We start from the raw sequence: 27392 nt of genomic DNA, 5'->3' as shown, positions 1-27392 counted from the left end.
GTTAGAATCACCTTTGGAGTTTCAAAAACTCCAAAGTCACAGCCACTTGCTGGACCAGGAAAATCACGCTTTCTGGGGTTGGGCAGGCATCTGTGGCTTTTGGTTAGTTTCCCAAGAGGTTCCCAAGTGTGGGCAAGTTTGGAATCCACCATCCTTGCTGCCCCAAGAATCCCAATAAATGGCCACACGTCAGGCTAAGTGCCTGAGTGTGGCGTACCCATCATGCCTCAGTGGTCCCTTTTCAATTTCTGACTTGACCATCAGGAGGGACTTACTCATGTAATAGTGAAAAACTGTCACATATTGATCAAGTATAGTAAGGTTATGTAGATGACATGCTCACTAAAGTTTAAATAAATTAACATGCTTAGACAAATGTGCAAAGCCACGATCATTCCAATAACACATTAATGTCTTAGTTGTGTTTATGAATAATAAAGGTAAATATTGAAGCTAATTAAAGACAGGCATGGTTTTTTTTTTACAAATAAGATTCTGGGAAATAGAAATACACATTAAACCCCCTTAAAAATGTCAACATAAAGTATATAATATCCAAACATTTCTGATGGAATTGCAATTACCTGCAAATTTTTCAGTTTCTACTAAGCAATTAGATACACTGTTCGGTCATTTTTATCTAATTAATTACATCCTGCTGTCTGTGAAAAGAACACAAACAACTGTTCCATATTTATTTGATCCAATTATGCATATATAATTTTGGACACATGTTGCCTTTAGCAGAACTTGATTTCTTTGAATCTCAAATTCTGGGGTCAATTCATCCAGTCATTTATAACAGTCTGGGTCCCAGACTCCTTTCAAATCCATGTACTCAAATGAAAGCAATTTTTCACACAGTTTCTGGGAGCACCTGGACTCCCCAAGTTCACTAGGTCCCCTGTAGAGTCCGGGGGCAGGGGCAGTGGAAATGAGGAAACAAGCCCAGAAGCTAAAGTGACTCTTGTTGTCAGTTGGGTCCACTACCAAGATTCAAATTCCCGTCTCTTGACCCTCTGGCCATTCTAGGAGAGACAAGCCCTGGGCCTCTTGGCCTGGGGTTCAAAGCCTGATTCGGCTTCCTGTTGGCTGGCAATGTGTGCAAGTTACATCAGCCCTCACTGCAGCAGTTTCTGGGTCTGAAGACTTCCCCATTCGCTTGCCCCCTTGTTAGCATTACAGCCATGTTTAATGTGATTATTTACAAGTGAGGACAGAGATGAACAGGGGGGGATAAGTGAGTGCCCTAGGTCACCAGGCTGCTACGGGATGTGGCTCCAAAGCCTGTAGTCCCCACCCTGCATCCCCAGTTCCTCCTGCTCCTGACCCGTACCAGAGTAGAATACAGGAAGTCAGGAGCCAGTCTCAAGGAGGAGCAGCCTTCAAGTTTAAGTTCAACACGGCCAACCAGCTCTCTCCTACAGAGGAAGGATCAGTAAGCGGACCAGGAGGGACATGGAGGTCAGTGTTTTGTGGAAGAGGATGGAGTGACCCAGATGCAGTGAGGTCAGCCTGGGGGAGGGGAGGGGCTGCTGCCAGGGCGGCCTGGCCTCTGGCTCCCACCCAAGGGGTCGCAGAAACAGCCAGCGGCGGCAGCAGCGCAGGCTGAGGGAGGAGGCAGGGGCCGGGCTTCCTGGATGTCCAGGCACAGGTACTGGGCAGCAGCCCCGGGCTGAGGAATCTGAAAACGCCTCCCTTCCTAGGCTGTGGGCCCCGTTGCCAGAACACTTTCAGTTTCGTTTCTCTGCCTGCAAGAACTGAAACTTGAAACCGACAGACTCCGGAGACCAGAACATGGAGGGAGCCTTCCAGGTGTGCAGGAACTGGTAAGAAGTCGCTTTCCCTGGTGGCCGACCTGAGGCTGGCTGGTGAGAGGGGCAGAGAGGATAAGTCTGTTTCTAAAGTGAAGAGGAAAGGGTCTGTGTGCCCAGGAAGGCCAGGGTGGGCCCCTGCGGTAGGAAGGGGTAAACTGAGGAGATGCCAGTGAGGGAGGCTCAGGGTTGGCAGACATCCCTGAACCCTGCCCCACCTCCAGGTACTGAAGACTTTCTGGGACAGTTCTACAGCCAAACAGCCAGGCTAACCATCCCTGCTGGGCTACTCCTATTTTTCAGACCTTGGGTCCTAATTTGTATGCTCTTCATACCAGTCTTTGAAAGAAAGAGGCTCAGGCAGATTGTCTGGGATCATTCCCACTCCCACCTTTAGAGGGAGCTGTGGAGCAGGGTGAGGGGATAGAGCAGAGGTCCCAGACCACACCTCTAAATCGTGGGGACCCAACCCCTTGAGGCACCTCACTCTCGAAGCTCCCTACCTGTGACAGGAACCAGGGGGATCCTTCCCCAAGGTCTTTCTCCAGCCAAACCCTCCTGGCTCTCTGGTGTTTGCACCAGCTCAGGAAAAAAGCTGAGGTGCCAGGCCAGGCAGAGGAGTACGAAGAGAGGAAGGGAGACTTTCCTGGTGGTCCAGTGATTAAGAGTCCATGCTTCCCAGAGTAGTACAGCCACTATGGAGAACAGTGTGGAGATTCCTTTTAAAATTGCAAATAGAACTACCTTATGACCCAGCAATCCCACTGCTGGGCATACACACCGAGGAAACCAGAACTGAAAGAGACACATGTACCCCAATGTTCATCGCAGCACTGTTTATAATAGCCAGGACATGGAAACAACCTAGATGTCCATCAGCAAATGAATGGATAAGAAAGCTGTGGTACATATACACAATGGAGTATTACTCAGCCGTTAAAAAGAATTCATTTGAATCAGTTCTGATGAGATGGATGAAACTGGAGCCGATTATACAGAGTGAAGTAAGCCAGAAAGAAAAACACCAATACAGTATACTAACACATATATATGGAATTTAGAAAGATGGCAATGACGACCCTGTATGCAAGACAGCAAAAAAGACACAGATGTGTATAATGGACTTTTGGACTCAGAGGGAGAAGGAGAGGGTGGGATGATTTGGGAGAATGGCATTGTAACATGTATACTATCATGTAAGAATCGAATCGCCAGTCTATGTCTGACGCAGGATACAGCATGCTTGGGGCTGGTGCATGGGGATGACCCAGAGAGATGTTATGGGGAGGGAGGTGGGAGGGGGGTTCATGTTTGAGAATGCATGTAAGAATTAAAGATTTTAAAAATTAAAAAAATAAATAAATAAATAAAAGTTTTGTATACATATATATAAGTAATATAATATATATTTTGTATTATTTATATAATTATATTTATTATGTATTTATAAATAAATATATATTTATATTTATTATATAATATTAAGTATAATTTATATGCATTAGATATGTATAATATATGTATTAGTATAATATAGTCTATATATGTATATATAGTATATAGGGTATATATGTATTAGAAAACTTACAAGTTTTTGCCTAACTAAAATATGACATTTTGATTCCACTTGCTTGACTTAGTATAAATAGAATGCTATTTCTAATTTTAAAAAATAGATAAGCAACAAAGGTTTACTGTTTAGCACAGGGAACTATAGTCAATATCTTGTAATAACCTAAATGGAAAATAATCTGAAAATAATATATATATTGGGTTTCCCTGGTGTCTCAGACAGTAAAGAATCTGCCTGGCCATGCAGAAGACATGGGTTTGATCCCTGAGTCGGGAAGATCCCCTGGAGAAGGGAATGGCAACCCACTCCAATATTCTTGCCTGAGAAATCCCATGGGCAGAGGAACCTGGGGGGCTACTGTCCATGGGGTCGCAAAGAGTCGGACACAACTGAGAAACTAAACCTCAGTCTTCCACATTGCAGGCAGATTGTTTACCATCTGAGCCACCAGGGAAGCCCAGGTTAGAAGTCAAAAACATAGTCATATGCTTTTGAGACAAAGGATCATAAATCAGAATGACATACTGGCATTTTACAAAAACTTCACCAAGGATACCTGCCTAGTCCAGGTGAGCACGCAGAGTACTGAGCCAGCAGTGAGTCCCTGTGACTGAGCACAGAGCTGAGAAAAAACACTATTCTTTTCATTTATATTCCTGGCATCAGAAGAAAGAAAAAAAGAAACGGTTGAGCAGGCTCTTCCATCAGTGAGGGGCTCTGGTTAATGTGTAGGACAAATGCACGATGTACATGAGGGAGGGAGGAGCCCCAAGCACACCGGGAGTTTTATCTTTAAATTGTTCTTGTCCTGCCTTAAAATATAAATTTTATTTCATCAGTCACAATCAAGACAATGAAACTATTCATTACCTCCCAAAGGTTTCCCTTGTCCCTTTGTGATTCCTCCCTCCTGCTCCTTCTTACCCACCGTGCTCACCCGGGGCAACATAAGAGCTTTGCAGAGCATCCTTACCATTACGTCATGATTCAGCATTGTTCTGATTTGAGATCAACATGGGGAAGGCGAGGCAGGTGGTCTCATCATCATATTTTCAGTGCTTGAGGCCTTGGAAGATCTTCATCCAGGAGCCCCGGGCATAAAATATGGCTCCATGCATTATACCATGAAATAAACCTGCTTTTCCTCCCTCTTGATCCTGCAGCAAAAGAAAGGTGGCCTCCAACCACCTGGCCCTCCATGAGGCCCACTGTCTGATGTTTCTGGTCCTCTGCCCGGAGTGCAAGGAACCCGTCTTGCAGCATGAGATGGAAGAACACCGCCAGGGTGGGCACCAGCAGGTGAGGAGGCAGATTGGGGGATGGAGGTGGAGGGGCAGGGTCCTCTCTGCAGCCCATCTCATGGCTGCCTGCCGTGGGCAAGTCCCTCAGCCCCAGCGCCCAGCCCCCTATGCAAAGTGGAAAGGGTAGATAATCCTGCCCTTCCTGCACTGCCACCTGGGCTTCCCTGGTGGCTCAGATGGTAAAGAAACTGCCTGCAATGCAGGAGACCTGGGTTCCATCCCTGGGTCAGGAAGACTCAAGGGAATGGCAACTCACTCCAGTATTCTGGCCTGGAGAATCCCATGGACAGAGGAGCCTGGTGGATTACAGACCATGGGGTAGCAAAGAGTTGGACGTGACTGAGCTACTAACACTTCTTTCCTGTACTGCATTGAGTAGACCCTGGTTTCCCATTCCCAATCCTTTCCCTACACGTGTATGAGGTTGGCCAAGCCTAGGGGTCCCTGTTTCGGGAAAAGTAAAATGTTCTTTTGAGATGTGTCAAGAGGCGAGACAGGAAAGGGGAGCTTGGAAGGCAGTCACGGCCAAGGTTGGTCAGCCCAACCTTTCTCTCCAGCTGTTTCTGGAGCTCCTCAAGCTCAGGCATCCATCTCAGCCATCCATCTCAGCTCAGAGGGTCCCACAGATGCGTCCCTGAGCTCAGGGTTGGTGCTGCAGGCAGATGAGGGTGCCTGATTCCTGCCCCCAGGTGCTCACAGACCCACCCCTGACACACAGGCCAGGGTGGGACTCGAGCACCTCCCTCCGCATTTAGGTGGGATGCGCCATGTGTCAGCAGAGCCTGCCGAAGCACTCGCTGGAGAGTCACGAGGTAAGGGGCAGGTGTGATTTCTTCTACCAAGCCCAGGAGGAGGGGAGGGGGCCGGTCATAAAGCTATCCCCTCCCACCCCCAGCTCTCTCTTCTCTCCCAAGCAGGCCTGGAACAAGCTTATCCCAGTGACACAGGGCCTCCTGCCCCGGCCCCTCTTGCCAGGGTCCAAGAGAGCTCATGTTTCCCTCGTGAGGAGAGGCCCCCCTCCTACAACTCTCTCCCACCCCCCACCCCTCAGTCTTTCCCACCTGCTTTCTCTTACTGGCTTCAGTCCCCCCCAAGGGAAATAAGCTCCTAGCCCCAAGGCAACTGCAGTCACTGCAGGCCAGTGACTATGCCCGTCCTGCCGGCCTCCCCACAGGCCGAGGAATGCCAGGAGCGCCCGGTTGAGTGCCAGTTCTGCCAGCTGGCCGTACGCCTGAACAAGGTGGGCCTCCATGAGCACCACTGCGGCCGGCAGACGGAGCTCTGCCCAGACTGCGGCCAGCACGTCATGCTCCGCATGCTGGCTCAGCACAGAGAAGTGTGTCAGCGTGAGCAGCCCCGGCTCCAGAAAGGTGAGGATCGTGAGCTCTCGGCGGGACGGGTGACGAGGGATGACAGAGGCGCGTGTCTCTAAGTCACCTGGCTAGTCTAGTTCCAGAGTGGCCTTCTTGCGCACCTGCTGTGTCTTGAAATGACTGGTCCAGAGAAAAGCAAATATCATATATTAATGCATAAATATGGAATCTAAAAAATAGTACTAATGAACCTATTTACAGAGAAGGGAGACTCCGGCATAGAGTCGGACTGGTGGACACAGCAGGGGAAGGAGAGTGTAGGACAAACTGAGAAAGTAGCATCAACATATATACACTGTGTGCGTGCGTGCTAAGTCGCCTCCGACTTAGCTACCCCATGGACTGTAGCTCACCAGGCTCCTCTGTCCATGGGATTCTCCAGGCAAGAATACTGGAGTGGGTTGCCATGCCCTCTGTTCTAGGGGATCTTCCCAACCCAGGGAATCGAACCCACATCTCTTATGTCTCCTGCCTTGGCAGGCAGGTTCTTTACCCCAAGGGCCACCTGGGAAGCCCCATATATACGCTAAGGGAAATTGTTCAGTCATGTCCGACTCTTTGCGACCCCATAGGCTACAGCCTACCAGGCTCCTCCGTCCATGGAATTTTCCAGGCAAGAGTACTGGAGTGGGTTGCCATTTCCTTCTCCAGGGGATCTTCCTGACCCAGGGATCAAACCTGGGTCTTCCGCATTGCAGGCAGACGCTTTTACCATCTGAGCCACCTTAACACCCTCATATATACACTACCAAGTATAAAATAGATAACTATAAGGAAGCTGCTGTATTATGCAGGGGGCCCAGCCTAGTGCTCTGTGACAACCTAGAGGGTTGGAATGGGGTGTGGAGGGAGGTTCAAGAAGGAGGGGATGAACATATAATTATGACTGATTTGAGTTGTTGTGTGGCAGAGGCCAACACAATATTGTAAAGCAATTTTCTTCCAATAAAAAGAATTTTTTTTTAATTTATAAAAATAAATGACAGATCCAGGGAGCCAAGAAGCCAGGGGTTGGGGAGCTGGGAGCTACACAGATGAGTGCAGAGGCAATGGGGCCCTACCAGATGGGAGGCTTCCTTTGAACTCCTCCAGCGTGGCTCCAGCCTGGCAGAGACCTACCTGAATCCTTGTAGAGATGAGAAACCTATGCAGAGTGAAACAGGGGCTTGCGAGAGGCAGAAACCAGACAGGATCCCCAAATTCCCTGACACAAAATCAGAAACTTTCCCAAAAGACCCAGGTGTAACTCCTGATCTTTGGGCCTATGTGTTGGCCACCTGGTGCCATAGCGTGCTCTCTTTACCCAGTTACCTCTTCAGGAAGTGTTTACAGAGAACACGAGCCAAACACATCTTCTCACTGGTTGTGACAACAGTAGTATGGGGACAGAGCTGAAAATCCCCTGGGTGGTAAGTCTCTCTAGGTAAACAATTTTATCAAAATCGGCAAATGAAAACTGGGGTGCTTAAGATTCAAGTACATTTCCAGCAGGTCTGGGTTTCAACATAGCCAACAAACAACTCTTCAGCACAACTTAGTCAACACAACACAACTTCAACAAGATAGAACTACTGCAACAAGACAATACAACTTCATCAACACAACAGAACTTCATCAACACAACTTCAACAAGACTACACAACTTCAACAAGACTGCACAGCTTCAACAACACAACACAACTTCATCAACACAACTTCAAAAAGACAGCACTACTGCAACAAGACAATACAACTTCAACAAGACTGCACAGCTTCAACAACAGCACAACTTCAACAAGACAATGCAAGTTTATCAACACAACACGACTTCAACAAGACAGCACAACACAGCTTCAACACAATCAACAAAGATGTATGCAATTAACTCCTCATCTGATCACAGAACTCGGAAATGGCTAAACTGAAAGAGCAGTCAGGTTGAACAGGACTGGCATCTGTGGTAACAGCTCCTTCCATCGCCTTGGAAACCAGTCCCGCTCCAGGAAAACATCTCTTCATCAGTGCTGTGTGCTGCCCCAAGGGCACTTTTACGATTTAATGGAAATAATGTGGGCGATTCCTGTTGTGGGTAGTCCATGTGGCCAAGGACCCTGGCAGTGCAGGACACTCATGGCAGACTCGGGGCAGTTGTGGGGCAGCCGGGCTGGCCATCGTCAAGGGCAATCATTTGTGCTGTTGCTTCTGTGCTTTTTCAGGGAAGAGCATTCCAGCTCCTGAAAGCAACATCTGCTGTCATTATTGCAACCAAATGATTCCAGGAAATAAGTATTTCTACCATCTGGTGAGTAGAAATTTGTCATTGTCTAATGATGCCAATAGCCAGTCCATATTCCAAAAAGTATGATATGAACTCTGGATTCTTCCTGAAATTCATTCATTTTATTTATTTACTTATTGGGTGCACTGGATCTTCATTGTAGCCTCCATCCCAGGCTTCTCATTGCTGTGACATCTCTTGTTGCCAAACACGGGCTCTAGATGTGTGGACTTCGGTAGCTGTGGTGCCCGGGCTTAGTTGCTCCCTGGCATCTGGGGTCTTCCTGGACCAGGGATTGAACCTGTGTCCTCTGCATTGGCAGGTGGATTCTTAACTACTGGACCACCTGGGAAGACTTGAATAGTAGATTCTGGGTCCAGTTTTACACAGCATGAATATTAAGAGGTTCCCATATTTTGTCTTGCTTTGTTCAAAAAAGGACATCGTGAACTGCTTTAGGCTCATTTAGCACACGTAATTGGATTCCAATCATGCCAGCCCTTCAGGGAGCCTCCCTGACCAATCTAGCTATCACTGATCACTTCTGAGGGCCTGGAAATTGCAATTTAGGCCTAAATAGGCTCTGCTTTGTTATTCTCTATCCCATGTCCCTGGTGGCTCAGATGGTAAAGAATCCACCTGCAATGTGGGAGACCTGGATTTGATCCCTGGGTTGGGAAGCTCCCCTGGAGGAAGGCATGGCAACCTACTCCAGTATTTTTGCCTGGAGAATCCCCATGGACAGAGGAGCCTGGTTGTATAGAGTTGCAAAGAGTCAGACACGACTGAGCAACTAAGCACAGCACAGCACATCCCATATGGAAGTCTTCTCTATTAGGCTGTGAGCTTCCACAAAGAAGTTAATAACTTTCTCCATCTTCCCACAGTGAAGCTGATATCAGGGCTGGGTACCAAAAGGAGGACTCTGAACAGATGTAATGATGTGATGGATTGATTGATTGCTTTTGCCTGGGAAAATTCACAGGCTCCTCCCTCCATCACTCTAAGAATCTTTTAGCGCATTAGTCAGGCCAAGCTGCTCCCCTCTTCTACAGGATGGAGCATTTTCTTTGGGGGAATCTCCCCAAAGCATCTCTCCAAAGAACTCACTTCCTTCTTCATGGATGGCAAACTGTTTGTCCTTTCTTTACCCTTCAATCCAGAGAACAATGAATATGAGAACTAAAGAAATCCTAGAGATGACCTAGGTCTTTTTGTTTATTGTGGACCATACATATAAAATTTACTATTGGTGACATTTAGTGCATTTTAATATGAATACTTGACTTAAAATCTAAATCACAGTCCCTACCCTCCACAAAAACAATATATGGATTTGAAAACATGTTGAGTGATTCTCTATTTCCACCTTTTACATATTAATAAATGCTGTGGAATTTAGTTTCACCTGGTTTTTGTACTATCCTCTTTAGTCATTATTATTACTGTCACTTTATTAAATTCATGCCTGCTTGGATATACTCACACGTTTACCTTTCTCTTTGCTGACGTTCTTTCTTTTTAAAATGTTTTACGGATTTATTTTGGCTGCACTGGGTCTTAGTTGTGGCATGTGGAATCTTTATTGCAGTGTGAGGGCTTCTCTCTAGTGGGCTCCAGAGCATGCGAGGTCAGTAGCTGAAGTGCACTGTGGCATGTGGGATCTTAGCTCCCTAATCAGGGATCAAACTCAAGTCCCCTGCATTGCAAGGCAGATTCTTACACTGTACCACCAGGGAAGTCATGAATCCCAAGCTTTCTTGAATCCCAAGCTTTCCTTCTGGGCAAGATTTCTGTCATCCTGAAATACATGTCTAGGTATCTTTAGTTGTCTGCACAGTTACTTCCTTTATTCTGCATCCTTGAATGTTAGTTTAATTGGATTTCAAATTCTACATTAACCTTTATTTTCTCTTAGCATTTTGAAGCATTTCCACCATCTTCCCACCTCTGTGATTGCTGTTGATAAGTCTGCTCTCAGTGTAGCTGCTGGTCCTTTGCCAATAGCCATTTTCTTTGCTGGATTTCAAGATCCTCTTTGCTTTGGATCTTCTGTGGTTTCACTGCAACGTATCCAAGAGAAGATTTATTTTTATTCATCCTGCTTTGGACCATAGGCTCAGATGTGTTTTTTGTTTGTTTCCTCTCTCTCTTCTTCAGAATTTATCACCTCATGATCAATTTCTAGTCCAAGGTAGACAAGCTTTCTTGTCATTTCCCTTTTCCAGTTGCTCAGTTTTTGTCTCTTAGCCACCATAGTTCAGACTTCAAGGTTCCCAGCTTCGTGCAGGGAAAGGGGACTCTTCCAATTTCACACATCATGAAATGTGTGGATGGGACTTTTCTCTCATCCAAGCTCTTGGTCATGAGATTGGCCCCACAGTCTCCTCCTGAAGGCTTACCTCATGTGCTTAACAGGTAGGTCTTCTTTCCTGGAACATGAGTTTGCTTGCTTCCTTGCAAAGTCAGCGCAATGAACGTTTGTCATATTATATTCAGCATTTCTAAAGTGTTTGGAGTGGGAAATTTTCAGGTTAGTTCGCCTACTATATTGTCCACCATTAAAGCTGAGGTCATTTTTAAATCTGATGCTTGACTCACCCTTGCAGGATAGATGCCGTCGAGTCTCAGGTGCTGTGACACCTTCTCCAGCGGGGAAATCAGAAATTCCTCCTTCATCCCCTTCGAGTCGGGCTGCTGAAGACCAGACTTCCAAGGCAGAGGAAGATGTCCGTCCAAAGCTGAAAAATAGACACAGAGCTCCCTTTCTTTCTGAAAAGTCAACAAGGCAAGCGCCACGAGGCACAAACAAAACCACGAATCTGTCTTTGAAGTCCAATGGCAAGCTCAGAGCCTCCTCTCCTGTAGAAGATGAGACAGCCTATGACATTCTGAGGAGATGTTCTCAGTGTGGTATCCTACTTCCCCTGCCAACCCTAAACCACCACCAGGTACCCAGCCTCTGTTCTCTCCATAACCCAGCTGTGAGCCATTGGGACAGTGTTTAAAGGAATGCAAGTCCTGCGAGATGTCCTCAGACAACACTATCTCCCCTTTCTCTGTGTGTCCGGATCTACTCCCAGCACTTATCGCCTGTTTATATATGTTCACCACCTCCCATTTCTGATGGCAGAGCCAGTCTCTCATCTCTGTCTCCAGTTCCCAGCCCAGTTACTGACCACAGCAAATGCTCCCAAACCATGGAACAAACAAATGAACAGAGGCATCCAGTCTAGCCCTCTCATGGTGTAGATAAGGCAACTGCAGTCCAGAGATCAGAGCCTTGGTCAAGATCTTAAGTCAGTTGGTATCTTGTCTCTAGCAGATTAAAGTTTACCTCTAGTAGCTCAGGATTTGCAGCCTCAATAACCTGATTTTTCACCTCCTAGATTATTTTCCAATAAAGAAGAATTAGTATTAGAGGTAGTTAACCATTATGCACCAGTTACAATACAAAGCAGGGCTTCCCCAGTGGCTCAGCTGGTAAAGAACCTGCCTGCCAACGCAGGAGATGCAAGAGCCATGGGTTTGATCCCTCAGTCAGGAAGATCCCCTGGAGAAGGAAATGGTCAACCGCTCCAGTATACTTGCCTGGAAAATTCCATGGACCAGGGAGCCTGAGGGGCTACAGTCCATGGGGTGGCAAAGCTCTTTACAAATGGTTAACCATTATAAATATCAGGAAGGTATTTTACCCCTACCTTATAGATAAGGAAACTGAACAGAAAGGTCGAGTGTCTTCCCCAGGATTTCACAATTAGAGAGTGGCAGAATCCAGCCAGGTATACATGTGGATATAGTTCCAAAGCTTATGCTCTCAAGCCCCATAAAGGATGTCTCACTTTAAAATATTTTCATTATTTGATGTTTTTCAAAATACAAAAGTTATTGTTGTTGTTCAGTAGCTAAGTCGTGTCCAACTCGTTGCAGCCCCTTGAAAGGCAGCACACCAGGCTCCCCTGTCCTTCACTGTCTCCCGGAATTTGCTAGTACTAGATACTAGATTTTGTTGTAACCATTTGACATGATACCATACAAACAAACATAAAGATAAAGCTAATCCTCCCCCACACCCACGCCACCTCCCAAGTCCCATGCCATGAGGTACTAGTTTCAGCCTCCAGGTGGGTGTCCTTCCAAAACTTCACCTCTGTTCACAAAAACCTGACAAGCCTCCATGGGGTCTGAATTGGTTTTCTTCCCCCGTATATCATCTTTCTAGACTCATGACTCCACCATTTGCCTTTTTTGCTGAATATATAACGCACACTCCTTACAAAGAAGTAGACCTAAATCTTGTTCCTTCTAACTTCTTTAAGCATCTCTATATGCACACAAGCACACAATTTTACCAAGCTGAGTGAATTTCATACTTGCTGAGGGTGTTATTAGTGCCATATTCCCTTGCCTCCTACAACTGAGTGTTATTAGTGCCATATTCCCTTGCCTCCTACAACTGAGATTTCCTTTCATACTTCTCTCTATCCTTAATGATGGGCTTGCTGAATTTAGCAAAGAAAAATTCATTACTTGGGACAAAAATAACTACAAAACAATTTCATGGGACATACTAAGAAAAATTCTTCGTCTCTCTGAAATTAAAATCTAACTGGACAGCCTGTATTTTATCTGGCAACTCTGTTATATAACCGCATACACACACACACACACACATTTGGAGTCCAGTTGTACACACTGCTTGTATAGGATTCATCAATAACCAATAATAAGAAGGGCATCCCTCCAAGTCAAATGATGTTGCCCCTCCTTTTTCTTTTTTAATGTTGTAAGAGTCCATGAGGACCTCCTAGTGGCTCAGATGGTAGAGTCTGCCTGCAATGTGGGAGAGTTGGTTTTAATCCCTGGGTTGGGAAGATCCCCTGGAGAATGGAATGGCAACCCACTCCAGTATTCTTGCCTGGAAAATCCCGTGGACAGAGGAGCCTGGCAGGCTACCGTCCATGGGGTTGCAAAGGGCTGGACACGACTGAGCAACTCTCACTCACACACACGAGTCCATGTTGTGCTGTGTTGTGCTTAGCGGCTCAGTCGAGTCCGACTCTGCGACCCCATGGATCGTAGCCCACCAGGTTCCTCTGTCCATGGAGCTTCTCCAGGCAAGAATACTGGAATGGGTTGCCGTTCTCTTCTCCAGGTGATCTTCCCAGTCCAGGGACTGAACCCAGGTCTCCCGCATTAGAGGAGGATTCTTTACCATCTGAGCCCCCAGGGAAGCCACAGCGTGGGTACCCTCTAATCTGTTCGTTCACCCTCCTGATGACGACAGTCCTCTATTAAACATTGTCCCAAACCTCCCATAGACCCCTCCCAGTTCACTGGCCTCCCTTTTCTTCTCTTTTTTCTTTTCTTTTTTTAAGTTCTTATTGGAGTACAGTTGCCTTACAACATCGTGTTAATTTCTGCTGTACAGCAAAGTGAGTCAGTTATGCGTATACATGTTTACTCTTTTTTAGGTTCTTTTCCCATATAGGTCATTACAGAGTATTGAGTAGAGTTCTCTGTGCTATACAGTAAGTTATCATTAGTCGTCTCTTTTATACATTGTTGTTGTTTTTTAGTCACTAAAAGAAATGTGGAAGTGTTAGTCACTCAGTTGTGTCCAACTCTTTGAGACTCCATGGACTGTAGCCCGCCAGGCTCCTCTGTCCATGGGATTCTCCAGGCAAGAATACTGGAGTGGGTTGCTATCTCCTTCTCCAGGGGATCTTCTCCACCCAGGATCGAACCCATATCTCGTGCACTGCAGGCAGAATCTTTACCACTGAACCACCTGGGAAGCCCTCTTTTACCCATAGTAGTGTACATATGTCAATCCCAGCCTCTCAGTTCATCCTCCCCTCCTCTCCCCACACCCCAACCCCATTTGGTATCCATAAATTTTTCTCTACGTCTGGGTCTCTATTTTTGCTTTGCAAATACATTCATCTCTACCTATGACTTTTCTATGCCATCTACAGCTCAGGGTCCCTGCTCCAGGAACTGGGGATAGGTTTAACCAGCGATATCCCAGGAATTAACACTTCTCACTTTATACACCTTGAACTTTTAAAATATCTGTTTCTTTAGGAGAAATGCCGGCGGTTAGCTTCATCAAAAGGAAAACAAGTGAGAAGTTCCAGCTAGCTTTGCGAAAGGTACAACAGATTTTGAAGATTTTGTTTTTACACTGTTTTTTCTGCTTGCTTTCTGTGCTAGAGGTTTTATTCACTGGGTTTCTTTCTTGTCAAAGAAAAGGTTTGGATTTTAACTATTTTCCTCCTTTTGAACAGAGATGGTTGGTCTGCCCAAGAGCTACAGCTAAACCAGGAGGAAAAGAGAATGCCAACTCTTCTGCCTGAGAATTCTGATCAAGCATCTAGGCCCAACCCAGCCTGGACACCTTGGAAAATCCAGCTTTATCTCTGAAGAATAAAAAAGATCTTCCTGAAAGCCTGTCCTCCACCTTTCTTTAGATTTTTGACAGGTTTTCCAGGGCCAGGGGCAGGTGGGTGGGGAAGCAGCAGCTAGGACGACATGGGAAGGGGAGTGGCAGAAAATGAGAGAGAAAGGAAGAGAAAAATGAGGTTGCGTGATGGGGGCAGCCAGGTAATGCACGAAGAGGTGCCAGTGGAGGCTGCTGGCAGGGGGAGCAGCTGGGAGACACCCAGAGAAGCAGCCCCCTCCCCGCAAGTAGCACAGCCCTAACTGTCTGCCTGGCCTGTGGGGAGACCCGTTAGGGTACCAGCTCCCACCAGGGAGGACAAAGCTCAGGACAGTGGGTGCCTGGGTGCACACCCACCCACCCAAAACTGCAGAAGGGTGACCTTTCTCAAGCTTTGTCGGGTTGGCTGAGTCAGGTTTGCTTAAGGCCTTCTTTGGGTCCTGGCGGCTCAGAAGGTAACAAATCCGCCTGCAGGGCAGGAGACTGAGGTTCCATCCCTGGGTTGGGAAGATGCCCTGGAGACGGCCATGCAACCCACTCCAGGATTGGAGCCTGGCGGGCTTCAGTCCACAGTCGCAAAGAGTCAGAAGCGACTGAGAGACCAACACTAAGGCTGGGTTGGCAGTGGCTTAGGCTTCCCAGAGAGGGTCCCCGACAATGGACAGGAACCGGGGCTGGATCCGGACAGGAAAGGTGGCGAACGATCGGGCCTGCACAACCCAAGTCCTGGGCAGAACCACTTCCCGGCGTGCAGAGGGGCCGGGCAGGGGGCAGGGGCTGTGGGGCCCAGCCTCCTGCCTCCCGTGGCCAGGGCGCCTCCCCGGCCGTCTGCGGGGTGGGGGCACCTAGTCTGGCCCCTCGACCTGCGCAATCACCCCGGGTTTGGGCCCCGCGGCCGTGGGCATGAGCAGACCCCCGCAGGTGGCGGCGCGTCACAGAGGCGGCAGGCCGCTGGGCCTCTAGCCTCGGCCGGGCCGCGGGCGGCGGAGTCGGTGTCGGAGCGGAGGCGGCGCGGGCGGAGCAGGCCTGGCGCTCGCGGTCCCTGCAGCCGGAGAAGCGGGGCCCGAGAACGGTAACGCGCGCGACGGGGTGGGCGCTCCTCCTCACCCGCCGCCCCCGGGAGGCTCCTGGGCCCTCTCCGCACCCCGGGTGATGGAACACCCAAGTGTCCTCCCAGGCTTGGCAGCTGTGTGACTGTGTGACGTTGTGAACCCAGCCTACGCTCCCGCGTCTGGGTTCGAATCCTGCTCCCCACTTACCCATCTCATTTTCCTAACGTTCCAACACCTCTTTCCCCATTCGTAAATACCTTCCTTATAGGGATGTTATTTAGAAGCACGTTGGCACCAACTTTCTGATGGCAGCAAACACTTGTGTAACATTTACTATATGCCAGCCACTGTTCTAGTGTTTTCCATCTGAGTCCATTTAATCCCCCCAACACTAGGAGAAAGGAACAGTTATCCATATCAACAGATGTGGAGGGGATTCCCAGGTGATGCTAGTAATAAAGAATCCACCTGCCCGTACAGGAGACACAAAAGACGCAGATTCGATCCCTTGGTGGGGAAGATCACCTGGAGTAGGAAATGGCAACCCACTCCAGTATTCTTGCCTGGATTATCCCATGGACAGAGGAGCCTGATGGGCTACAGTCCATGGTGCCACAGAGAGTCTGGAGTCAACAGAGAACACACACACAAAGTTACATAGTGCAGGTGACAACCAGAATTTAACCCACTAATCTACACTGCCTCTTGAGGGGTAGCATAGGTTCCAGGTAATGACATGACTTTTGGAAGGCTTGCAACATCATTCCCAACTCACCAAAGTTCTTCCAGGCCCACCCTATGGTTTAAAGTGTCTGATAACTATTCTGACCGCATTCACTTTCACTTTTCACTTTCATGCATTGGAGAAGGAAATGGCAACCCACTGCAGTGTTCTTGCCTAGAGAATCCTAGGGACGGGGAAGCCTGGTGAGCTGCCGTCTATGGGGTTGCACAGACTCAGACACGACTGAAGTGACTTAGCAGCAGCAGCAGCTTTTTTCTTTTCTTTTCTTTCCTTGGCAGCACTGTGAGGTTTCTGGGATCTTAGTTCCCTGTCCAGGGGTGGAAACTGTGCCCCCTGCAGTGGAAACCAGGAGTCAACCACTGGACCACCATGGAATTCCCTGGTTTTAGCTTTTCGTGGAGAAGCAAGAGAAGGCAATGGAGAAGGCAGTGGCAACCCACTCCAGTACTTCCATGCATTGGAGAAGCAAATGGCAACCCACTCCTGTATTCTGGCCTGGAGAATCCCAGGGACGGGGGAGCTTGGTGGGCTGCCGTCTATGGGGTCGCACAGAGTTGGACACGACTGAAGAGACTTAGCAGCAGCAGCAGCAGCAGCTATTCTCGTGTACCTCTTAGGGCTTCCCTGGTAGCTCAGCTGATAAAGAATCATCTCCAATACAAGAGACCCCAGTCCGATTCCTGGGTTGGGAAGATCCACTGGAGAAGGGGTAGGCTACCCACTCCAGTATTCTTGGGCTTCCCGGATGGCTCAGATGGTAAAGAATCTGCCTGCGATGCAGGAGACCTGGGTTCGATCCCTGGGTTATAAGTTCCTTGCTCTATGCTAAGTGCTGTGGGGTCCCCTAGCCCCAGACAGTTTATATGTGAAGAAAGACACACTCTTTTTTCTTCATTAGTTAAAATACTTCCTCAAAAGAAGAATGAGGCTGTTCCTCATTCCAAAGAGTGTATGGGCTTCATAGAAAAGAAAGGCTTTGACACTGAAAGGGGAAAAAGAAGGGGGCGGGCTGAACCCACCAGAGCCCTGTATCCTGGGTGGGGATAGGCTGCTACCCGTTTCCATGCAGAGGCCTATCTGGGTGGGAGATGGGAGGGCCAGCTGGAGGAAGGGACCAAATTGTTCAGTAGGTGATGATGGGGTAGTGAGGATAAAGGCATGGAGGAAACCTACAGGCTCTCATTTGAGGATGCTCTTCACCACTGTGGTGTTGGGGAGAGCTGGAAGAGGCCCGGGGGCCCCTCCCGCGAGAATGAATAGGAGACTATCAGCCACTGGGTCTACTCAGGTGACAGGCGCAGTGTGAGATGCACACAGGGCAACATGAATGGTGCTTACAGACGTGGAACACACGTTTGGCAAGCACACACACAAACAAAACGAAGCACATCAAACACACTGGAATAGTTGCCTCTGGTGGGGAACGGTGAAGTGGGACATTGAGTTAAAAGGGAATAAATGGGCTTCCCTCGTGGTGCAGACAGTAAAGAATCTGCCTGCAATGCAGGAGACCCAGGTTTGATCCCTAGGTGAGGAAGATCCCCTGGAGAAGGGAATGGCTACTCACTCCAGCATTCTTGCCTGGAGAATCCCATGGACAGAGGAGCTTAGCGGGCTACAGTCCATAGGGGTCACACAGAGTCATAAAATCAAAGAGAGTTCTTGCACAGACAAATGTCTGTCCTGAACTGAAAATTATGATTAACTTGTCCCTCTGCATCCAAGGCCTGAAAAGTAGAGGCAGGAAAACAGTACAAGAGAAAGTAAGAAAGCCCAGGTCTAGCCTGGGGCCTATTACTAACTTGCCTGTGACCACAGGCAGGCCCCTTCACCTCTCTGTTCCTAGTTTCCATCTGTTAAAAAAAAAAAATTCAATTCTCAGGCCTCTTCCAGCTCTGAGTTTTTATGAGCCACAATGAATAAAAAAGTCAATAAAAGCTTTGTGGAGCCATAGGGCTTAAACCTTAAAAATGGAGAGTTGGGGAGAAGCAGAGAAAAGGAGGGTAGTTTTCAGGCAGGGGAAACTTTGAAAGCAAAGCCATGAAGATTACAGCACGTGACTGAAAAGCCTGACCGAGGGCTCAGTGTATCTGTTAGGGCCTTGGCCCAGTTCTTCCCTGGGGCTCCCTAGCTTGACTGGGGTACCACCTGCAATTCAATCAAGTCAGAGACCTTCCAGTCTTCCCATTTCTCTGTTCACCAGTTGCCAAATCATGTCCACTAAAAAACTCACAATTCACCCCAATTCCCACTATCATGCTGCCCTAGTCCCAGGCTTCAAGCCTGGACTCCGCTCTAGAACATCCTTCCTCCACTCCCCCAGAGTATTCTTTCTTTACCTCAAGACTGCCCACAGCACTTCTGGGCATGTGATCCTTAGACCTGCCCTGATGTCAGCGAGGTTCTCCACCTTTGTTCTGCGGCTGTGCCTTTTGAATAGAGACATATGTGTGCACGACTAGTTGCTTCAGTCGTGTCCGACTCTTTGCGACCCCATGGACTGTAGCCCGCCAGGCTCCTCTGTCCATGGGATTCTCCAGGCAAGAGTACTGGAGTGGGTTGCCATGCCTTCCTCCAGGGGATCTTCCTGACCCAGGGATCGAACCCATGTCTCTTATGTCCCTGCAATGGCAGGAGAGTTCTTTACCACTGGCATCACCTGGGAAGCCCTGAATAGAGACGCAGCCATCAGCAGTGTCGCTCAACACAGTGATTCATCCAGAGAAGATGTCAGAATTCCTCTAGGACACAGTCTTTATCACATCATTCAGAGCATCTTGAATGATGCCCTTGAGCCTGCACCTCCCACTGCCCCAGATCCAGGTTCATCACTCCTTGCCTGTCACAAATTAAGCTTCAAACAACTGTTAATTCCCTGAATATGAACACATCACATATGCTCACATCCTGTGGCTTCGCCCATCTTGTTCCCTCTTCCTGGAGTATACCAGATCCTCCACCACCAACCTATCTGCTTTACACACACATATCCACCCTGCAAACCTCAGCTCAGATGCCACCTCCTCCAAGCAGCCCTCTCTGCTACTTCTTACCCAGAAAGAATTAATCATGCTTTGTTTGTGCTACCCTGCACCGTGAATGGGCTTCCCAGGTGGCTCAGTGGGTGAAGAATCCTTCTGCCAATGCAGGAGATGCAAGAGGTGCAGATTCGATTCCTGGGTCAGGAAGATTCCGTGGAGGAGGAAGTGGCAATCCACCCCAGTTTTCTCGCCTGGAGAATCCCATGGACAGAGGAGCCTGGCGGGCTACAGTCCATGGGGTCGCAGAGAGTCGGACACGGCTGAGCGACTGAGCAGACCCAGAGGCACCACGAATATACCTGAGCCTTTTCTCGTCTCCCACAGTGTTGTGACTGAGTCCTGGTCTGTGTCCCCACTAGACCCCTGCTGGGCTGTGAATCCTTGCGGGTGTACACTGTACGGTTTATTTATCTTTGTCCCCCATGCACCAGCCCAGTACTGACACATGGGGCCGCAGAGCAAGTTCATTGCATTAGGTTTAATATGTGTTTGGCAGGTAATGGTCTTCCTTTTTACTCCCCACAGAAAACAAGTGATTGCTTTTCTTTTCCTCATTTTTGGAAGCCCTGCCCACCACGCAGCTGCAGTGGACATCCTGATTTCCCGATGGACGAAGAAGACCAACTGATCCAGCCTCAAGACCAGAGCTGCTGGGCCACCCTGCCCGATGTGTGCCTGCGTCGTATCTTCTGGTGGCTGGGAGACAGGGACAGGTCCAGAGCAGCCCTTGTCTGCAGGAAGTGGAACCAGACGATGTATTCGGCTGACCTCTGGCGATACAGGACCATCACGTTCAGTGGGAGACCTTCCAGGGTACATGCATCCGAATTCGAGTCAGCCCTTTGGTATGTTAAGAAATTTGGTCGTTACCTGGAGCACCTGGAGATCAAATTCCTGAATCCTTACAACGCTGTCCTGACCAAGAAGTTCCAGGTCACCATGCGAGGCCTCCTCTCATGTCTGGGCAAGAGTAACAACCGTCTGAAATCTTTCTCCATCCAGCATCTCGAGTTGGACCGCCTGGTCTGGAGGAACAGCATCAGGAGCTCATTCATGAGAAGCTTGAGCTTCTTCTTGAAGAAGATGGGCAAACACCTGAACTATCTCAGCCTGAAGGGGGCCAGGCTCACCACAGAACAAGGCTGCCACATCCTCAACGCCCTGAGCTACTTAAGGAACGAGAGCACGGTGACGGAGCTCAACATCGAGGACTATTTCAGCCACCACCTCGCCGTCTACAGCAGTCCCCAGTTCAACAAGACCATGGCCACGTTCCGCAGCCTGGTGTCCCTGACCCTCAACTACAACTGCATCTCTGACGAGCTGCTGGAAAACCTGTGCGACAACAACCCCGGCACCCTCCGGACCATAAACATCAAGTGCCACATTCACGACCCCCATGGGCAGGTCATCTGGGGCATGTCTTGGGCCAAGCTGGCGAGGCACGCCACCAGCCTGAAGGTCAACTTCTTCTTTGAGCGGGTCATGAAGTATGAGCACTTGGCCCGGATCCTCTTGCAGGAGATCCCCATCAGGAGCATCAGTCTGAGAAGCTGCTATTTCAGCGACCCCGACTGGTCCATGAGACCCACCCTGACGGACCTCCTGCCCACCTTTCGGCACACTCTGCAGGTAGGTACAACTCGAGGGCCAGGAGGCCTGGGAGGAGTGGCCGCCCCTCTGGTTCCTCCTGCCTGCTCTCAAAAGGTGAAAGACCCTGTGGACTGTAGCCTCCCATGCTCCTCTGTCCATGGGATTCTCCAGGCAAGAATACTAGAGTGAGTTGCCATTTCCTTCTCCGGGGGATCTTCCCAACCCAGGGATCGAACCCGGGTCTCCTGCAATGCAAGCAGCTTCTTTACCATCTGAGCCACCAGGGAAGCCTTAAGTTGAGATTCTGAGAAAGGTCACCAAACTACGCCTCTCCTGGTCCCCAAGACCACAACAGAGGACAAAAGCTACTGCTCGCTTCTGGTACATGAAACCCACTCTTGGGTGACTGTCCACCAGGGAAAGCGCCTATATCCCTGGCTCAGAACTCTGAAGTCCGAGCATGCAGGTGCCTCCCCTGGTGACCAGAAGGTCGGCAGCCCCTTCCACTCATCCACCTGACACAGCAGCACACAGGACACAGTGAGACTCCAAACCAGACAAAAAAACAGACTTGACCCAAGTTACCGAGGAGCTCAGAGGCGTGGGCTATTCTCTAATCTGGCAGCTCCCCATCTATAAAATCAGCATCATTTTGTCCCCTTAGCAGGGACCTCACAGTCTTCTCAAGTGGCTCAGCGGTAAAGAATCCATGACTGCCAATGGAGGAGATGCAGGTTCGATTCCTGGGTTGGGAAGATCCCCTGCAGAAGGGCATGACAACCCACTCTGGTATTCTTGTCTGGAGAATCCCATGGACAGAGGAGCCTGGAGGGCTACAGTCCAGGGGATCACAAAGAGTCAAACAAAACTGAGCGACTGAATAACAAGGACCTCACACAAGGCTGTGAGCATGGATATACAGGGGTATATATACCACCACTGGGACTTTCCTGGTGGTCCTGTCGCTAAGCCTCCACAATCCCAGTGCAGGGAACGCAGCTTCGATCCATGGTCAGGGAACTAGGTCCCATATGATGCAACTAAGGGTTTGCATGCCACAACTAAGACCCAGTGCAGTCAGGTAAATTAATTAATTTATACCACTTAATAAACTTATAATTATATAACAAATAAATGATAAATTAATAAGCTTATTAATAAACTTATAAATTAAGAAACACCAATACTTACAGTGAGGGATGACAAAGTGTGAAGAGGTCATTTATGCTCACACAGCCCTGAAGTGGGCAGGCAGACATCATACTACCTTTTGGTGTTGCCTATAGTCACCTGGCCAGTCCACTGCAGGGCCAGGAAGACCACTTTGGTCTCCAGATTCTAGGTACATTTCCTCAAAACTCGGAAACTTGGATGAGATCACTTGCATTCCCAAATCCCTTCCTCTGATAACTGCGTGTCCAGTGTCCCTTATCTAAGGCACTGGAGGGGACTTCCCCAGTGGGCCAGTGGCTGAGACTCTGCTTCCACTGCAGGAAGCATGGGTTCCAGCCCTGGTCCTGATCAGGGAAACTAGGCTCCCGTGTGCCACATGGCATGGACAATAAATAAATAAAACACTTGGACTACCACAGCCACCAGACCAGTGTTGGATCATGAAAGTGCTGTGAAATGATCCAGCTAAGTCCCAGCATCTCTGTTCACGTCATCTGCCCCATTGGTGCTTTTCCAGAAACTAACTTTTGAATTCAACAACAACCATGAGTCTCTGGATGAAGAGCTGCACCTCCTCATCTTATCCTGCAGGAAGTTGTTTTATTTCAAAATCTGGGCTTTCCTGGATGTTAAGTTTGTGGAGAGGATCCTAAAGAGCCGGGAGGAAGGGCAGTGTGCCCTGCGCACACTCAAGGTAAGAGCCCCCCGGGGTGGGTTCCACCGAGGGCAGGGGCACAGGGGCTTCTGGGGGGCAGGTGTCCAGTCCTGGGATGAAGGTCAGGGATGAGGCAGGGCATGGGGGTTGGATGTCTCACAAGTCTGTCCCTTCTGTGAAATTGCTAATTTCCAAGGGAATCTGGAGCTTAGGATTAATAATTAGTAGTAATCATCCTCAGCATTGATAGTTGGGGTTGGGCTTTTCCTGATTCTGCCAACAATTGTATGGGTTCCCCATTTGGATGGTCTTTGGGGCCTGGGTGATGTAGTCACAGGGTGCGTGTGTGCAGATGTGTTTCTCTGTCGGCACAGGTGAGAATTTATACAAACAGATATGAGACGAATGAAGAGGACAGGACACTGCGGGAAATTTACAGGAAGTACAGAAAGCTGATCGATTCAGAGCTTAACTATTTTGTCATCGCTTACCCCATGATGTAACCAGCGCTCTCCAGAGAAAGAAAACCAGGAGCACTTTGAACCTGACAATCCGGTCCTCATGGAATGACACTTGGGGCATCCCCTACTCCACCCCTTTTCCTCCTCTCCCTCCTTTTTTGCTGGTTTCACACCAACGTGACACCCCAGCAATGCCTAGGACGTCATGCGAAGACCCCAGGTGACTTTAAAGTGCTATCTTTGCCAGCTATCCAGGGGTGATTTCTCTTTTTTGTGGTTTGGTTTTGCTTTTTGAGTCTCAGTCAGCCATGGAGCTGAAAGCCCAAAGCCACTCAGAGCAGGTTCTTACTCAGGGACCCTGGCTCTTGCTGACCTTGCTCCCGAAAAGGTGCCAGGGAGGAAACAGAGCCAAGATTTCCATCGACTATCAGTTTCAGCTCAGAAAGGCTTTTGTTGTTGTTGTTGTTAAACAAGATTTGTTCATTTATTTTTAATCTTTGGTCACACCCTGCAGCATGTGAGATCTTATTTCTCTGACCAGGCATCGAACTCCTTGCATTAGAAGGCAGAGTCTTAACCATTGGACCGCCAGGGAGGTCCCCCAGAAATGCTTTCTATCCTGGCTGACCTTCATGTCAGAGCCTCCTGCCACTGAAGCTGGCCAGGCCTGATCTCAGATGAATGAAATCAGCCAGCAGGTCCTCCAGCAAAGCAGGGAGATTCCCACGTGTAGACAGAGCCGCTCAGAGCCAGAACTCCTTCCCACAGGAGCTCAGCTCCTAATCTGTTGGTGTTATGGACTCAGATCTCCCATATCTGCTTTTCTGGTTCGCCTTTGTTTTCCCCATCCAGACAGCATGGTACTCAGCCTGCTACGAAAGCTCGGTTCTCATGTGGGGCTGAACCAGAAGTGACCATGACCTTCATAGTCCCAAAGCATCTGTAATGTCCTGGAGAAATGTCCCTGACACAATGCTAAGTGAAAAAGGCATGACACAAAACTGTTTAGTGTTAATACCAATCACAATAAAATACAAGTACAGGTTTTTTTTAAGCATAGGAGAGATATACCAAAATGTTAATAGTGATCTCTGAGTGGTGGGATTATGGGTGATTTTTATTTTCCTTTTAATGCTGTCCCCTATTTCTCAGATTTTCTACAAAGACCATGTGCTATTTTTATAGTCACAGGGAAACATGATGTGTTTTAAACGGGGAGTATGGATAAACTCCTGAGCCCATGCTGTTGACATGGATTGCTTCTGATCTTTTGAGATTTTGTGCATATAGTTCTACCTAGGGTTTTTTTTCCCAATCAGTTCAGTTCAGTTCAGTCACTCAGTCATGTCCCACTCTTTGCAACCCCATGATCAGCAACACACCTGGCCTCCCTGTCCATCACCAACTCCCGGAGTCCACCCAAACCCATGTTCATTGAGTTGGTGATGCCATCTAACCATCTCATCTTCTGTTGTCCCCTTCTCCTCCTGCCCTCAATCTTTCCCAGCATCAGGGTCTTTTCACATGAGTCAGTTCTTCAAATCAGGTGGCCAGACTATTGGAGTTTCAGCTTCAACATCAGTCCTTCCAGTGAACACCCAGGACGGATCTCCTTTAGAATGGACTGGCTGGATCTCCTTGCAGTCCAAGGGACTCTCAAAAGTCTTCTCCAACACCACAGTTCAAAAGCATCAATTCTACAGCACTCTGTTTTCTTTATAGTCCACCTCTCACATCGATACATGACCACTGAAAAACCATAGCCTTGACTAGATGGACCTTTGTTGGCAAAGTAATGTCTCTGCTTTTTAATATGCTGTCTAGATTGGTCATCGGAGAAGGCAATGGCACCCCACTCCAGTACTCTTGCCTGGAAAATCCCATGGACGGAGGAGCCTGGTAGGCTGCAGTCCATGGGGTCGCTGAGGGTCGGCCACAACTGAACAACTTCACTTTCACTTTTCACTTTCATGCTCTGGAGAAGGAAGTGGCAACCCACTCCAGTGTTCTTGCCTAGAGAATCCCAGGGACGGGGAAGCCTGGTGGGCTGCCGTCTGTGGGGTGGCACAGAGTCGGACACAACTGAAGCGACTTAGCAGGTTGGTCATAACTTTCTTTCCAAGGAGTAAGCGTCTTTTAATTTCATGGCTGCAGTCACCATCTGCAGTGATTTTTTGAGCCCAGGAAAATAAAGTCAGCCAGCCACTGTTTCCACTGTTTCCCCATCTATTTGCCATGAAGTGATGGGACCAGATGCCATGATCTTAGTTTTCTGAATGTTGAGCTTTAAGCCAACTTTTTCACTCTTCTCTTTCACTTTCATCAGGAGTCTCTTTAGTTCTCCTTCACTTTCTGCCATAAATTAATAAAATCTCAGGACTTTTGACAAGTGTCTCACTTTGGATTTTATCTCATCTTTTGTATGTTGTATCCATATTTATGCTTAGCTTTTCAGGTCTTTATTAAAGCTCATTCTTTCTAGTGCTTTTCAATTTTCACAGCATTTCCACAATCACTGTTTGGTCTGAATGTCCCTGCAATGCTGTTGGGTGCCTATGGTTCCTGTTTCATGAACATTCAGAAGAAAATCAGCACTGGCAAGGGGTGCAGGGTCCCTACCTGGTTATCAAACTCAGGTTCAACTGTTTGTTGCTCAAGAAATCAATATTGAGAGACAAGTGTTGGGTAAAAGGAAAGATAGCTTTCTTGAGGAAGCCAGCAATTCTGAAAAGAAGGTAGACTCATGTCCCAAAGAACCAACTCACCATTGGTGATCAGGGAGCAAGAGCTTTTAAAGAGGAGTTTTAGGGGTGCACAGGCAGGTGAGGGTCCACGTGCAGAACAGCACAATCAACTCAGACAGTCGTTTTGAGATTCATCTTGCTGTGTTTTGATCAGCCTCATTATTTCTGAAAGAAAACTTTATTTATTTTTGCCTGCATAGGGTCTTAGTTGCAGCATGGGGGATCTTTTGTTATGGCACACAGACTTCTCTCTAGTTGTGGTACACGAGCTCTGTAGTTTGCAGCTAACGGGCTCTTGAGTTGAGGCACTGGTTCAGCGGTTGTGGCGCACAGGCTTAGTTACTCGGTGGCCTGTGTGATCTTAGTTCCCCAACCAGAGATCAAACCCACATCCCCTACATTGGAAGGTGGATTCTTTACCACTGTGCCACCTGGATTTTTTTTTTTAAGTAAATAGCATTGCCAACTAATTATACAGCAGTGAGGAATAAAATACAGTGGTGAGGAAAAAACAGACACACAGAACAGTGGTTATAGTAACAATATGAACGTTATTCTAATCTAAGGGTGACCATATCATCCAGCATAGAAGCTGCTTTTCTTCCTCCCCAAGATCTTCCACTCCATGTTGTCCAGCCCACTGAACGAATGTGACCTGGGCCACCCTTGATGACAGCTCTAGAGGTGGTCTAACTGTTCCATTTCAAAAGGTCATTTCCAAAAGATATTTCTCTCGTATGACTTTTTAAACCCTTCTAAGTCACGATCTAACCTTGTCACTCACCCATGTAAAGAGTGACGTAATGAGTGATAGGATGACCTGCCTGTGACTGAATAATTAAGCAACTTTAGAGAAACCCAGGTGCAAGAAGAATGACATATGTTTACTGAAGTAACAGCTAATAGCAGAAAAGTATGCTGCTAAGTCGCTTCAGTCATGTCCGACTCTGTGCGACCCCAGAGATGGCAGCCCACCAGGCTCCCCCATCCCTGGGACCCTCCAGGCAAGAACACTGGAGTGGGTTGCCATTTCTTTCTCCAATGCATGAAAGTGAAAAGTGAAAGGGAAGTCGCTCGGTCGTGTCCGACTCTTCGCGACCCCATGAACTGCAGCCTACCAGGCTCCTCCGTCCATGGGATTTTCCAGGCAAGAGTACTGGAGTGGGGG

At 48.2% G+C, this 27392-nt stretch overlaps 2 protein-coding genes across 2 annotated transcripts; both read left to right on the top strand.

The window, feature by feature from the left end:
• Window positions 1-1797: 1797 nt before the first annotated feature.
• XAF1 (XIAP associated factor 1) lies at window positions 1798-14718 on the top strand. Its single transcript, XM_052658568.1, has 8 exons — window positions 1798-1829; window positions 4551-4686; window positions 5444-5500; window positions 5863-6058; window positions 8257-8342; window positions 10928-11269; window positions 14406-14473; window positions 14609-14718. The coding sequence occupies exons 1-7, from the start codon at window positions 1798-1800 to the stop codon at window positions 14460-14462; spliced, it is 906 nt and encodes a 301-aa protein (XP_052514528.1). The 3' UTR covers window positions 14463-14473; window positions 14609-14718.
• A 5486-nt stretch (window positions 14719-20204) lies between these two features.
• On the top strand, window positions 20205-23522 carry FBXO39 (F-box protein 39). Its single transcript, XM_052658876.1, has 3 exons — window positions 20205-21230; window positions 22882-23058; window positions 23394-23522. The coding sequence occupies exons 1-3, from the start codon at window positions 20205-20207 to the stop codon at window positions 23520-23522; spliced, it is 1332 nt and encodes a 443-aa protein (XP_052514836.1).
• The last annotated feature ends 3870 nt before the right edge of the window (window positions 23523-27392 follow it).

This window comes from Budorcas taxicolor, chromosome 19, assembly GCF_023091745.1.
Source record: "Budorcas taxicolor isolate Tak-1 chromosome 19, Takin1.1, whole genome shotgun sequence".
In the NCBI taxonomy this organism is placed as follows: Eukaryota; Metazoa; Chordata; class Mammalia; order Artiodactyla; family Bovidae; genus Budorcas; species Budorcas taxicolor.
This window is presented reverse-complemented; position numbering and strand designations above follow the sequence as displayed.

Bases quoted from the DNA above. Each gene is read 5' to 3' on its own strand.
- XAF1 (XM_052658568.1), top strand. From the start codon at position 1,798: ATGGAGGGAGCCTTCCAGGTGTGCAGGAACTG. The intron at 8,343-10,927 runs GTGAGTAGAAAT...TCACCCTTGCAG, and splicing joins ATAAGTATTTCTACCATCTG to GATAGATGCCGTCGAGTCTC. The intron at 11,270-14,405 runs GTACCCAGCCTC...CTGTTTCTTTAG, and splicing joins CAACCCTAAACCACCACCAG to GAGAAATGCCGGCGGTTAGC.
- FBXO39 (XM_052658876.1), top strand. From the start codon at position 20,205: ATGGACGAAGAAGACCAACTGATCCAGCCTCAAGACCAGAGCTGCTGG. The intron at 21,231-22,881 runs GTAGGTACAACT...GTGCTTTTCCAG, and splicing joins CCTTTCGGCACACTCTGCAG to AAACTAACTTTTGAATTCAA. The intron at 23,059-23,393 runs GTAAGAGCCCCC...CTGTCGGCACAG, and splicing joins GTGCCCTGCGCACACTCAAG to GTGAGAATTTATACAAACAG.